The following is a 15688-nucleotide window of genomic DNA, read 5'->3' as shown; positions in this document are numbered from 1 at the left end:
AATTTAGAGAAACACATCACATTTTCTTTGACATTTCAAATACACAGTAATTCACTAGGCATTATGAACATTAGCCGTTTCCCATTGCCTCCCACCAACATCCCTAAGTTATTCTTTTTACCTCCCATTGTCAACTTGCATCATTTACTGGTGAGTTTATTGCATTTAGGCAATAATATATTGGCATCAACATGTTTATCAAATGATCACAACTCCAGTGCCTTTATGCCGTTCTTAAAAAACTAAGCACACAACCGTAACTTCGCCTGCATTTCATCAAACACTGAAAGCAGATCGGATCTTTGCTTATAAAAGCATATTTAGCTTTTTAGGATTTTAATAGATTCTGCCATTCCAGTGGTTATGTCTAGAGCAATTTCTCTACAATTATTGGGATTATCTGGAAAAGGGTTAAGCTGATTTTTAGCCAAGTGACAATATTTGTATCCACCTCTTCCAAGGCCCCATTGCCAATTTTGTTTCACAAAAGGTTTGGGTCCCCACACTCCAAAATTAAAAAAATAATAACAAAAGATTTTCATTGAAACCTGGTGAATAAGTTAAGTGGGAATTTAGTTTGTGATAGCCAAGGACATTGCCTTCCAGTGTGCTTACTCAGTTAGCAAAGCTTATGAAAGAGACAAACAAATTTACTCAGCAAGGGCTATGAGCTGCCATTTATTGTGAATTAATAATCTCAATGTATTCACACTTTTCCTTACAGGGTGAAGGCTGTAAGCAAAACCTCCTAAGGGCTAACTAATTAATCTCAATATGTGTAACTAAAATACTCTATACTCAATCAGCAAAATAACTCAGAGATTTCAAACAAATCCTTAAGAGGTAGGAATGAGGGTTCTAAACATTAAAAGAATCGGCTCACTCCACCTCATATTTGTTCACTCTCTTGAAACGCAGACTGTGAAGAAAAAGAATCTTATATCAAATCAAGTAAGAGTTTATTCATTCTTTTGCATGCAATATTCTCCTAGAAGACAGGGACCTGCCAGGGACCAGAAATGCTGTCAGGACACAGGGAAAATCAATTTTTGAGTTGAGAGGGTTTTTGGATAATATTTTCATATGTGGCCTCCATCCCAGTTAGGGTTTTTTTCCCTCCCATGCTTGGGGAATGGCTGGAAAATTGGGTTATGGTAGAAGTGTGACTTTAAGATGATATTTTTTTCCTCACATTATTGATTTTGTGTATCATTTAAATATAAATATCCAGTATGTTAGATTTATGCTCTCTTGTTAGAATTTTCAAAATTTTAGTAATTTTTCATAAAAGCAGCAAGTGGTCAGTGTTTGAACAGGATGTTTTGTTTATGCCCAAGACACACAGACACAACAGTTTCCAGAAGGCGAATTGAAGAATGAGTATTTTAATAGCCAATTTGTTCCATTTGGCTGGTTAAACACAAGCTTTCAGAAGGGATATCACATTTGCAGAAATTATATTAGAGAATCTGAAAGCATCCTCTTTACTGTGTTATTTATCTCAGATTTGTATTTAAGGAAGTGCTTTCAAACAATTAAAAAATGATTAAAAAATTTGAGGTTAGGTGCTTCCTTTAGGAGGATTCTTTTGTTTGGTTGTTTGGTCTCCAAGCTACATTTCTCCTTTGATTGGCCGGAAGAAAGGTGGCCAGGAAGTTGGTGCTGGGGAAAAAAGTTAGCTGCTTCCAGGGGTGTGAGTGAGTTTATGTCTGTGTGTGTATGACTCCTCTGGCCCAAGACAAGTATCTTAAAGCTGCTCCTACTTTAGGTCCCCCAGGCAAATAGCACTCCTGCAATCCAGATGGCATCTTTGTGTCCCTCAGGACAGGTTCTGCCCTTTCACCTGCCTTCTGTTAGTCCCACGTCAATTTAATTCAGGAAAAAACTAACAGTGGGGCACAGGAATTACTCATCTTGTGGCATCCAACACCCTGTGTCTCCCCAACTGAACAGATACTTGAGGTATTTTGGCTAGCACCAGCTCCTTGCTCTCGGGTTTCTCAGAAGAGGCTGCAGGCTGATAAATGGGCCCGGCCCTTTCTTTGCCAGTTTGGCTCTCCTATTTTATTGCTCTTCAATTATGATGGTGCTACTGGTCATTTAGCTCAAAGAGAAGGGGTCTCTTTTGTGGCTGTTAAAAATATGGCACATGTTCCAAGTCTCTTACTCTTTATTTTTGTGTTGAACCTCTTGAAAACTTTGCAATGAACTATTTTGCCTGCTGCCCACTCAGGAAACAGATCTGAAAAAAAGACTTGGCTCCTTCGCAGAGACCTGGATTCAGAACCACTCTCCGCCTCCCCAGTCCATCACAATACATCTTCACCCTGCCAGTTCTTGGCTTAGAGTACATCTAAAGAACAATTTTGATTTTACTTATGTTTCCAAGCTGGCTTACTGAAAAATAGGCTTTAGCCTGTTTTCCTTTTGAGAAAGTAACCCTATCAAACATACAGATTAATTTCTCCATCTTAATTTTTCTCTCTCTGGGTCCACATGTAGAATGAGCCTGGAATGGATTTGGAAGTTGGGATTGTAGTTTGAGCTGTTTCAAAATAGCTGTAGGATGCTGGCTGAGCTGTTACCTCTCTGGGCCTCAGTTTCCTCGTGTGTAAAATGAGTTGAGCTTTTAGTTCCCTTTCTGCTGTCACTGTCATTTGATTATCATTAAGAACCCTTGCACACCTTCCATACGTGTGGGATGAAACTTCATGCAGTAGGTATTTCTGGCAAGTAAAAGAAGCCCCTGGATTTTGCTTACACAAAATCACCATTTACTCAGAATTAGGCTCCTTATCTCAATGCTTCCAACAACTCAAGAGTGCTTAAAAGGGTGGCTGGCCCTCATTGGCATCTTTGAGAGTTTCTTTGAGCTTACTGTATTCAGAAAAAGAAAGAGGAGTGGAAGCTGGGAATACTATTTTAAGGTATCAGTTGAAGAGATTTGATTTTTAAGCTCCATTTGAATGGGGATTTTTGTTGTTGTTGTTGTTGTTGTTATCTATGATATTCCCAGAACCTAGAATAGTACCTGGTACATATGTATTACTAAAATAAATTTATTTCATCAAAATAAATAAATTCACTGCTTCAACAAGTATTTTCTATTTCTTAATTTCATGGAATATTGATATACTAAATTCAATGGGAACAAGTTTATTGGAGCTAAAATAATAGGTGGTTAAGTGGGTGGGCTTAGGAGATCACAAAGACTGACTTTGAAGCTAGCTCTGCCTTTACTAGGTATGTGACGTGAGTCAGGTTGATTAGTATTTCTGAGTCTCATTTTCCTCACTTGTAAGCTGAGAATAGTGTTTGAGTCTATCTTCAGAGGGCTGTTGAGAGGACCTAATGAGAAATAGTATTAAACCACCTAGTTGTGTGGCACAGGTAAGTGCTCAGTAAACTGTGCCTGTGAGTGAATGCACAGTTTTCTCAGTGCTCTCAAAGCCAGATTGTTTAATATTCTTAGAGAGTGAAGGATGTCTCCAAATTTATAGCTAAAGTTACTTATAGGTTATTTCTTAAACCACACTGTTGCTGGGAAGCTGGGAGTCCTTTCCAATTGCTCAGTTTGATGCTTCTCCTTTGCCCCCATATAGCCAATCCCTATGTCCTTTGTGTTTGTTGCTGGATTATGTTCCAATTTCTCTGTGGATTCACAGACAATTGAATCCCTGGGTATTTGATAATTTGTTCCTTGAGGGTGAGTTTCTGATCTGTTATTTCCCTTTCCGGCTCCCAGAGGAGCCAGGTCCTTAGGAGGTGTTTATTAACGGACTTACTCTGACACCTCCATCCCAGAAAACTTCCCCCTGACTTTATTAAGGAGTCATACACATGGATTCAGATGGCATCTTGCAAATCCCAAAGTGGGAACATGTGCTCTTAGGGGAAAAAAATCTTAGAGAAGGAAACAGAATTCTAGGTGCAGGTGTCTTTGGATACCATTCAGATTGTCTGCCTGTGTCTCCATACATGTCTGGGACCATATGCATTACATATGTTGTCTATTTTAAAATAAAACACTGCAGTGGTCCAGCTGTTCCAAATTCTGTTTCAAAGAACTTGTGGGTGCTTCCCAAGCAACACCATATAGTCATCCTTGCACTGTCCCAGTCTGTTCTTCTACAGTGCCAAACATTAAAAATTAAATGCTCTTTGCAACTCCATTTCCCTCTCTACAAACAACTGGTTTTGGTTGATTAAAAAAAAAATAAAACTCCAATGTTGACATTAGCAAGGGGGAAATAGCCTAGAGCTATAGTATGAGAAAGTTAATTATTGAATTCAGGATACCTTGGGATCCTGTCTTTTGCCAATGTTTGGCATGCGTCAACAGAATGAAAATGAATTTTAACACTAGGGTGAGCAAAATAGAATTAGGAGTCAAGTGGCTGCTTAAAACTCCAATGATGTTTGGATTCTTGCTTGCTTTAGGGAGATGCATACCAATGCTCTTTATTATTATTATTAGAAATCAAGAATTGACTACTGCATTTTAAGAATTGACTTCAATCTTTGCTCTTTACCTTTTCCACACCTGAATGAACTGCTCCTAAGTTCTGCTTGGTCTGCAAGAGCTCCAAAGCTCCTGAAATGGGCTATGTAATTGGATAGGCTTACAGCTGGGGCATAATTTAACACATCTTTCAAACAATGCTACTTGCTTTACTTCTGGGGGTTAATTGCAGAAAGATTTTGAAGCCCTTTATAGCATGGGCATAGGAAACTAACTTCAGACTAAACTTAGATGGACAAAGCTGATATTGGTACTTAACTACATTAAAAACCTAACTCACTGTCAGTGATGTCCATGATGTAAAAGTATGTTGATGGACACACAGACTAATGGGATGCAGGTACACTTTCAAGTGGAAACTAACCAAAACCTTTAACCAAAGTTTGCTCAGAAACTATTTCGGATGGGCATTTAAGGAATGTTGGGAAAATATCAGTTCCTAAAGTGCTACATTTAGGTAGGTTTTATACTCTCATTTAATCTACTTCATTAAAATTCCAGTGATATCCCCAATGGACCACCCTACCATTTATCTTGTTCTTTAATTGATCATGAAGTTTGATAGGCTCAAGTCATATTTCATACTCTTTTTTTCTCCTTCATAATGGAAAATATATATAATATTTTTCATGATTTCTTGTCTTAATAACAAGCATAGTAATGTGACCTTTTCTAAGATATAAAAATTTTTAGATAAATTTGCAATAAGGTCTACCAAACCAATATACTTTTCTTGGGGGGAATAATATAGGTTTCAAATTTTTATTTTATTGAGATTTTCCTATTATCTAAGAGTTAAGAGAATGAAGACAAAAGTCCAGTCTCTCATTTTATTTTATAATATTACATTTTGGGAGTTTTTGTAGGCTAGAGAAAAAGAAATTCTGCTGTTGCAAATAATTATAATTGTATTAATAAATTGTCTGAGAGAGACTCCTTTCTTTGATGATCCCTTTTACAATATGCTAGAGGTAGCTGTTTCATCACTGAAATTCAGAGCACAGAGCACAGCTATGGCTGTTGTTACTCCTGATGGATGCTAGAGGCAAGAAAATAGCTAATGTAACTTTAAAGTCTTTGTGAACCCAAACTGCAAATTAAAAGGTGACTTTGTATCTTTCTTATATAGAAAATGTGTACTTGTCATATCTGCTTGACAGTACAAGAGTGAATGTATGGTTTGGACAATAACGAACAATGACAGTAGTCAACCTCATCAGAAGACATGAAATAAAGAAATGACAATGATTGATGGCAGCTGGCTGTTTACAAATTTTTCTAGAAGAGTTTTTCTTGGCATGATCAAGTAACCAGGGTATGTTGTGCCCTTCCTGAGCTCCACGCAGCAAGGACTTTGGTCCTCCCATGCCTGCTGCCCTTGAGAATCAACTTAACTCCTTCATGGTCCTTTGACTAAATCAAGCTAACTTGCATGGTCAAGAGAGGATGGCTGCTTCAGAAGCTGTAAAGGGCCATAATGAATTCTGCAGAAACCTTGAATTAAAAACTACTATGGTAATACACCCAAGGGGATAAACATGTTATGCGTATTTCAATGTTAATTTTTATTATTCTTTTTAAGACAGCTGCTTTGAGTAAAAAGGACTGCAGAGATTTTGTTAATGACCTCAAAATAAATAAATAAATAAATGATATTTCATTTTTCCTGCTGCAATTATTACATTTTCAATTAATTTACAGAGTACTTGATGATCTTACATTCCCTGTAACATGAACAAAAATAAATTTTCTCTTGTTAACTAATTAATAATGTACCTTACTGTAAGTCATTATCTGACATGAAAATACTCAGCTGATTAGTGAAAGCTATGTTAAATGTGTCTGAAGTAGTTAACAAAAAAAAAGAAGTTTCTTTTAATATGGTCTATTTAGATCATATCATGGTATTTGGAAAATTTTGGGCCTTATTGTGGGGGGTATATTCTTTTAAAAGGTCATCTAGTTTTACAATGAGAAGAAAGTGATTTGCAGCGTGGTTTTGGGTCATGTAAATTAGTTAATGTTGAATTAATTCTTTGAAGTTGCACTCCTGCAATATAGCAATTGCAAGTTGACAATACAAGAAGATATAGCAAAAATCTCATGAGATAAAACTATAGAAAGGAATGAAAGCAAATGAGTATCAGGATATCTAGTGGAATAGCAATGCGTTATTGTGCAATACATGTGAATTTATGCAGAACAAAATCCATTCAGTCATCGATTCATCCATTCTTTCTTTCAGTCTTTAAAAAAAGTATAGCAAAGTCCTAAATTCCCACTAAGTGCACATTCTAAGGGGAGCTTTTAAAAATGCCTCATCAGACATTAAAAGGAAATTAAAATTAAATTAAATATCTGCTTGGAGTGTTTAAAAAAATCTGTCTGCTAGCCAGGGGTACATTTATGCAAAATAAAAGAAAAAAGAAGAAAAGAAGGGGAAAAGAGAGCAAATTAAACAAAGAAACAAACATAATTAGAAGAAGGACTATTATTAAATGATTAGGAGAAATGATATGACCTACGACTTCTAAATTAGCATTCAAAATACTGAAGTACATATTTGCCTGCTCTCTTGACTAATTTTTCTAGCTCCGTCTAATGTCAAGTCTGCCCTCAACACATTTTTTGGTGGTCAGGTTTTTCCTACAAGAGTAAAGAAATTGTATACTCTCCTTAATTAATAACCGAAATAGTGAAAAAAGATTTTCCTAAGTTTTAGTTTCTTTTTTCTTTTTCAGGTATATTTTTAGAAAAGCTAATACAAATACAAGTGATGTTGAAGAAGTTACTGTTGTCATTGTTCTTGGGGGAGTAGCAGAGAGACGTACATTTGAGACCAGAAGTCAAGCCCTCCATGGCATTATGAGTAAGCTACATAGACTCAATCACGTCCTTAAGTTCCTGTTTGTCTGTGGCAGTCCAACTCCATACTGCTCTCCTTTAAATTTAATTCTCCACTGGGTCTTACTTAGAACACACCATCAAGCCAGGTAGAATTAATTCTTTAGTGATCAAATAGTGCATTTACTTTATTAATTGTATTTTGCAATTTCTTAAAGTCTTGCCCAGTTAACATCTTTGGGTTTCCCACCTTTCTATATGTTAGGATGTCCATGGTTACTACACCATTGGTATGTGGACCATTCTAATCTTCGGAATGGGAAAGGAAAAACAACAGCAACAACACATTATCAGAGTGCAAAATGATCTGTTTTCAGGCATTAAGCAGTCAGGTAGCTGTGAATTCCATGAAACAAAGGTATTGTTTGCCATTTCATTGTGATGTTGATTAATAGTCTTGGAATGAAAAAAAATTAGATGTTAACAGCTGGCTTTACTCAGAGGATCATTTGATGCCAATATGAAAGCCAAGGAGAGGAGGCAATTATGCACACATCACATGCATCCTAATTTCAGTATGGAAGCTTACGTTTCAAACCTAAGGTCAGAAAAATAACATGAAAAATTTTACTACAAAGTCTAGACATGAGGAAGATATAAGAGGAGAAGGAGGAAGCACATTGCAGGTGTCAGATAATCTAGTCTGATTATCTGAGCTGTGCTAGCTATAGGGGAACACTTACCCTTCAGTCCAGCTAGAAGTTAGCAGGGTAAGAAGGAACAAACCAGAATAACATAAAGACTAGCAACAACGCTCAGGAAAGCAGACAGGAGTTCTAACCTAGCAGCTAAAGTTCTTGGGTTCGAGCAAAGATTGAACAAGAAAACTTAAATGAAACAAAACAAAACAAAAACCAAAATTAACCCCTCCCGCCAAACCAACAGTAACCAAGACCCTTCTATCTGTTGAAGACTGTTCAGGTGGTAGCAAAAATAGAACAATTCTCAAACCAACCCCCAACTTTGGGGATCTATGATGTTATTAACCATTATTAGTTGAGAAATAGACATTAAAATGAGACTCATTGCAAGTGATATATCAATCATTGAACAAATAGCAAAGCTTAAAATACCACCCCCCTCCCACTCTGAGATGTTGACTTTTTCTGTTCCACTAACACAGGGATCAGGTGTCTCAGTGAGAGGCCACTTGACATAATAAATAGTGGCAACATTTAATTACAGATTTGGATATCTTTTCCAAGGTAAGCAACATGGGCCTTAAAAATTGGAAAATTGCAATTAGTTATTTTCAAAAATTGCATAGCTGGGCACTGACTTAATTTTCCTCAAGTTTTAACCAAAAAAAGGAGGGGGGAATTAAACCAACAACAGCACACCAAAAAAACCACAACAGAACAAAAAAATTTTAATGTTTGGTGGAACCCTCCCAAAATCATTGTAGAGTCTCATACAAAATAATGAATAGCAGGATCTATTTTTTTTTCAGTATTTACAGTTCCATATAAATACTCCACTCCACTCTTTCTTAGACGTGTCTTTTCATTTTGAAATTGAGCTTTTAACATTGCAAAAAATAAAAGTTGCACCAAGAAGTCTGTTAAACTGAATTTGGAAAGACCCAAATAAATTCACAATTACTCCCAAGTTTCCCAAACTGTAAAATGTTCCATTCTCAAATTTCCCTCGAACAGACAGCGACATGACAAGACTGGAGTGTTTATTTTTCTGTGCCCAAAAGTCCTCTTCCATTTATCTGTAGTTTCCCTTTGCCATGTAAATACTAACAAAATAATTACAAAGTTAACTCCCTGAAAGTTTTTCTTAAGAATTATTCACTTGCAAGAATGGCAAATACTTTGAACAAATATTCAAAGACAGTTTTGATGAGATGTGTACAGAATAAAGTATTTCACAATGACCCTTACCTTTTGGAAGTCAAGGGGACCTTTTTTAAAATGCAATACTTGATTATTTTTACTTTTTTTGTTAGAAAATCTGTGATTGAACTGAAGTGTGTAATGTGACCCAAAGCAAATCAATGTAGAGACTGAGAACCAGAGATAAGTGAAAGATCAAAATTTTCTATTATTGTGCTGTGATTGTTTTCCATTTTTAAAATATACTTGCATTGTAGTACCAGGTGACCAATCTGCCCCAACATGCCCAGAACTGAGGGGTGTCTCCCCAGGTCTTTAGTGTCAAAACCAGGGAAGTCATGAGCAAATCTGGATGAGTCAGTCACCCAAAGTATGAATCCTCACTTAGCTGATTGATCTTTTTAATAGTAATGATTTGAATTTAACAAATTAAATGCAGCTGTGAATTATTTAGTACATCACTCCAATAAAAATTATGGTATAATCCCCAAACCCTAGCCATTTTCTGGTATATATAACCACCCGTGACACCACAGAATGTAAAATTCCTGGTTCCTTGTTTGATCTTTCTCATGGGTTTCATACATCCTTAACTGCAAATGAGTTAAGTTCCTACTGGTTTCCTGTGCTGGTTTCTAAGTCCTGGAAACAGATGCCTCGCTTGTGGGTTCTCTGGCTGCAGTTTTTTTGAAGCGCCTGAATTAGCAATAGATCAAATTTGGAGCCATGCTGAGGCTCTGTTTCTGGACAGTAAAGTAACTATGGTGTTACTGGGTTCCACACTGCTGGATTGAACCTCTGGGTAAGGGTTGTCATTTATTACAGGGTGATGGTATACTGTTGTGCAGACTGGGCACTGCACAACTCAATAGGGGCCATTCACATTGTTGTCTGTATGAAAAATGCCTCCTGCAGCACAACTGCATGGCTGTGAGTGGTGGCCTTATTCTTAAAGAACCTGGTAGGTGTGGTAGGGCCTCACACTACTTGGACAACCCCCATTCTTGGGCAGTGATTAAGGAGGCAATAGAGAGAAAGGGGCTCAACCAACTGGGTATTGATAAATCTGAGAAGTGTGAATTATCTGACCTCACTCATCTTTAAACTGTCTAATAAAAGTTTCTATGTCAACTAAGGGAATGACATACATCAACCTCGTATGTACTCAATGAATCCTGCTGCTGATGCCTAATGACCAGCAGTTTAATTCCACAGTTAAATGAACCCTGTCCACAGAGGGAAATCAAAGTCAAGAGCCCTTGAGTACTTCCACAAAGAGTCAGACATCCATCCCCTCTTCTGCAGCTTCCATATGTTGTCTTTTTATTTTTAAATCAGTGTTACTCCTGAATGTCCTTCCTCTTTCCTACTCTAGTGAGGAAAAAGTGGGGCTAAACCCAAACCAAGTAATAATTTCTTAATTGGGGTAGATGGTACATCAGACACACTGAGTGTAAGGTGAAATGACTTCAAAAAAAATGGAGATTATTTGCAAATAAAACCAGAATTTTCCAAATATCACCTGAGATCCATGTTTTATAAGGTTGATTTAGATGGTTACAATTAAGAATTTTTTTCCTGATACACAGATAACTCCACGTCAGAGGGCTATGATAGGGTGTGTTGTTTCCAAATTTATTAAAAAGGAGCCTGTAGGGCAAGGTGAAAGGGGGAATTCCATCATAGAGGGTTTTTTTTTTTTAAATTACTGTACTTTTTGGACTGTAAGATGCACTCCCCCCATAAATTTGGGAGGAAAGTGGGGGTGCATCTTATAGTCCGAATGTTGCTTACCTGGCTTGCTGGGAGGGTGGAGGGCAGTGATGGAGTGGTGTTTTTTTTTTTTTTTCCTATTTTCCTCCTATAAAACCTAGGTATGTTTTATGGTCCAGTGTGTCTTATAGTCCAAAAAATATGGTAAATAAATATTGGGTATGCTTTTTTTCAACCAATGACTAAACAGTGAGGAAGAGATAATGCCTCCTCTCTTTATAGCTCTGAAACCTGACTATCACAAGAAGAGAGTGGGGACATTGGGGGTGGTTATGGTCAGGAGGGCTGTCCCTTCTCTCCCAAGTCCCTCCTCCACCTCTTCCTCATTCTTTCAGGATTTTTGTGTGGAAACCCATAGTGATTATGTGACTACTAACAATGTTCCACAGGGAATGTGTCTTCCTTTAAGAACCATCAGTATTGGAGAGGAAATCCTGGGAGCACTTGATTAATAGTATTTGTCATCCAAAAAGAGTTTTTCCCCTACAAGGTTAATGAGGGTGGTATTTATTAGACAGAAATAGACATGACAGTGGAATTCATTGGAAAAAGAATTTACCTCTATTTCATTGCTGTAGCTGCAAAGTCATCCTACCCATATCCATATTTTGTTTAAGAGCAAGAGAAAAGAGACTATGTCAAAGCACTATGCTAAAGGTCAAGCTTGTATGGTTGGCCTTCACACTTGATTTCTCTTCTGCTGCACTTCTCTTGCTGCAGATATTTGTGGGACTGACTCTCTATCATTTGAACTTAAGCTCAGATCATTTGTCTAATATCCCCTCTCTTCATTCATTCTCTAAGGCATGAGGCATGACCTTCCTCATGGTATTGCTCAATGTCTGAGTCTATTTTATTTATTTGTTGACTTGCTTGCCATCTAGATTCCTCCACTGATATGCAGGCATGAGCAAGTCAACAAATAAATAAAATAGTCTGTTCATTATTAGTATGTCTCATCACCTAGACAGTTGCTCAATAAACTGGACTGAATGCTAAAGTAAGGAGTCATTGTGATTATTGCTAAAAATGACTTGTTCCTGAGCTGTCTCTCATTGACTTGATAATAATGGTAAGGCAAAAATCACTATTTAGGGTTACTGTTTAAAAATAAAATAATAATAAAATAAATAATAAAATAATAATAATTTAAAATAAAAATAAAGCTAAAATAAATTACTTTGTTTGGTGCTTTTTGTTTCCAATGTTGTCATCTTCTTTGTTTTAATAAACGTCTCCAGTGTATGCTGGATTTCACCTTACCCTGTGCATCAGAAGACTTGAGAGATAAAAGCTACCCCTAGGTAGCAAGAAGACATGGCAAAGGGGGAAGAAGTTAAAATGCATGCAGAGACAGGAGAGAAGAAACTGGAATATGAACTAGGGCTACTTAAGGAGATGGCTTCATTTTTGGGTTCTGGTATTTCAGTTAAGAATGGGATTTTAGGTACCCTGGTTTTTATTTGTTTGTTTTCCATTGCATGTGGTAATGTCATCACTTATTTGTAAATGGTTCTAAGTTGTAAATTTAAATTTTTGTTAAACGAGACCCTATTTCAGTAGGAGGAAATGAGGGAAGGACATACATAATCTACTATTTTTGAAGGACTCAAACAAATACATGTTTGGTTGTGAATCCCAAACTCTCACAAAGAGATAAAAATCCACCTAAAATATACTTCTCTTTGTTTAGTCTTTAAAGTGTCAAGTATTGCACTTTAAAATTATTTTCATCTAACATGCCTGTCCCAAATTTTCCCCTGAATTCACTGTTTTTTTTTCAGCAAACATGATTTTATGAATCTTTAATATTAAAGTATCTAGATTTTTCGAATTCACCTTTGGAAGATGTACTCTACAGAACTATTTTGAACAAAGGGCATATTTACTTACAAAATTGGGAGATGGGGGCATCCAGCTGAGGCACATTCCCTCCCTTGGCGTTGAGTTTCTGAACTTGGGTTGGGGGCACAGGCTTGTGTGACTGTCCAGTGGCCCGATACATGGCTTGGACCCACAGGATGCGATCTTGCTCATCATCACTTGCAAATATTACAGTATCTCCTTCTTTGACTGCATTGAAGAAGGCTCGGCCACCCTCCAAACCTGGAATAAAAGGGAATAAAAACTACTAAGCTGAGCTTCAATGTTCTTGGCAGGACTGAGCTCTGAGAAAGGTAGTTTTTGATGCTTTTCCTTGGGCTAGAGAAGGGAGGAGCAATTTATCTGTCTCCAGTGGGAAGGCTGACACCCACTTGCCTGGAGTGGGGCCATAATGTTAAAAAGGCATTTTTGAGCCTGGCTCTGGTCTCTGTCTTTGTCTGGCAGGGGACAGAGTTGTCAAGCAGGCTGTCCACAGGTTGGGTAAGCCTCTGTCTCTAAATATACTGTTATTTTTCTCATCCTTTATACAAACAAACAACAACAAAAAAATTTCTTGACACCTCCCACCCTACATTTCTCTTTTCTTTTCACTATCAGGGGATCTCTACCAGGGTTGCTCAAATTTTAGTGCACATGTAAGTCCCCTGGGCATCTTAAAAATGCAGCCACTGATTCAGTAGGTCTGGGGTAGAGCCCAAGAGTCTGCATTTCTAACAAGATCCCAGACCATGCAGATGGTGTCAGTTCAAGGACCACACATTAAATACTGAGGGTCTCTCTCCTTCAATTCTGCCTTGCTGCCCCTCCAATCAGGCTACTGCCCCACTGAAACTTGTCAAGGTCCCCAGTGACTTCCAACATTGCTTAATCCAATGATCAAGTCAAAGTCCTCCTTTTATCCATCCTTCTACTATCAGCAAAATTTGACACTCACTCTGTTCTCTTTGAAATGCTTTCCTCACTTGGCTCCAGGTCACCTGATTTCTTCTTCCCTCCTTGGCTGCTCTTTGTCAGTCTTCTTTGGGGGTTCCTCCTCCTCCTCCTATCCTTTAATGTTGGAGCATCCTGGTGTTCTGTTTTTGGACCTCTTCTCTTCTTTATCTACACCCTCTCTCCTAGTGATGCCATCTACTCTTAAATACTATGAATATGCTCATGGGCCCTACATTTCTACCTCCATCCTGGATGTCACACTTTGAATTGTGCATATTAATATCTAATGGTTTTCTTGACCCGTCCATGTGGATATCTAATAGACATCTGCACTATTATACCCAACACTGAGTTCCTGAACTTTCTCCCAAACTCCTCTCCAGTTCTGTGAAGCTGAGCTCACCTGTTTAGTTGCTGAAGCCCACAGGTTCTCTCTGGACTCCTCACTTTCCAATGGAATTCTCATGGCTTAATCTTTAGGATAATATAGCAGAACTTGGCTCCTTCTTCCAACCCCAGTGCTGCTACCCTGAATCTAGCCATGCTCACCTCTGGTCTGGATTATTTTATAGCCTCCTATCTGATCTGTCTGCCTTCATCCTCACTCTCTATAGTCAACATGGTGGCCACGGTAATTGGTTTAGCATAAAAGTCAGTTCATGTCACTTATTTGCTCAAAGCCTGCCAGGGACCCCACTTTTCACTCAGGAAAAGTACAGGTTCTGACAAGGTCTTCAAGACCCACAGGAATTGAGCCTTCACTACTTTTATCTTCATCTCTTACTCTCTCTCTCATGCACACATACATGTATATACTTCATGGTGGCCATGCTAGCCTCTTGCAGGTTGTTGAACACTCTGGGTGTGTTCTCACCTCAGGACTTTTGCACTTGCTATTTCCCATGCCTACATCACTTTTCCTCTAGATATACGTATGATTCACACCCTCACTTCCTTCATGTCTTTGTTCAAATGTCACATTCTTGTTCAAGCCTTCCCTGACCTCTACCCCTCATTAGTCATCTCTCTTAGCATGCTTCATTTTCCTCCATAGTTCTTATCACCATCTTGAAAGCTATATAAGTTACTTTATTTCATAAGGACAGGGAACTTTCTCTGGTTTTCTCACTTCTGTGTCCCTGGTACCTAGAATAGTACATGGCATATAGTAGGTGCTCAACAAGTACTTCTTAAATGAATAAATGAAGGCTCTATAGAACCATCTTTTTCTTTTTCCATGGGCAGTTCTCAAGGTTACAGTTTAGAAAGAAGGAGGCAGAAGCCTCTGTTTGAACTCAGGCCAAAGTTATAACGTGTCTGTCAACATATTCCAAAAGCTGGTATTTTGAAGTTACTGGGAACTCTCTGGCCAGAAAGAGAGCTTCATGTCTTTCATCAGGTTTCCTGTCATCCTCCCAGTTATCAGTTAAAATTGAGAGAATGATTGGAGTGACTAGCAGCTGCAAATTTCCAACAAGTCTCAGTCACTAACCCGTTTGGCATTTGGAATTGAAAAAGGTGACATGAAGATTTCACCATGTCTATTCCACAAAAGTGGGGGTGTGTTTGTAGTTTTGAATTTAGAATTGCTTGGGATTCTAGAGAGAAGGGTTCTGGTCAAGATGGAGGTGTGGGTAGAAACACTCTGCTTCCTTGTACAATCAAAAGAAGGATAACAATGAATTTAAAAACAAAAAACAACTAGAGTTGCCAGAAAATCAAACTGCACGGAAGTGTGAAAACAAAGGAGTTGAAGAAACATTCATTCAGACTGGTAGGAGGTGTGGAGATGGGCAGCTGGGGCAGAGAGGATGTGCAGCAAGGTAGTGTA

General features: G+C 37.9%; 1 protein-coding gene across 12 annotated transcripts in view; it reads right to left on the bottom strand.

Annotated features, from left to right (window-relative positions):
* Positions 1-15688, bottom strand: part of CADPS (calcium dependent secretion activator) — a 494727-nt gene that overhangs the window by 135468 nt on the left and 343571 nt on the right. For all 12 annotated transcript variants that reach the window (XM_053929773.2, XM_053929767.1, XM_071222267.1 and 9 more), the window contains exon 11: positions 12934-13146. In XM_053929773.2, coding sequence (XP_053785748.1) covers positions 12934-13146 — 213 coding nt within the window. The remainder of the gene's footprint in view (positions 1-12933; positions 13147-15688) is intronic.

The sequence above is a fragment of the Desmodus rotundus genome, chromosome 8, assembly GCF_022682495.2.
Source record: "Desmodus rotundus isolate HL8 chromosome 8, HLdesRot8A.1, whole genome shotgun sequence".
Lineage (NCBI taxonomy): Eukaryota > Metazoa > Chordata > Mammalia > Chiroptera > Phyllostomidae > Desmodus > Desmodus rotundus.
The sequence above is the reverse complement of the archived record's forward strand: the minus strand, read 5'-3'. Positions and strand labels throughout refer to the sequence as shown.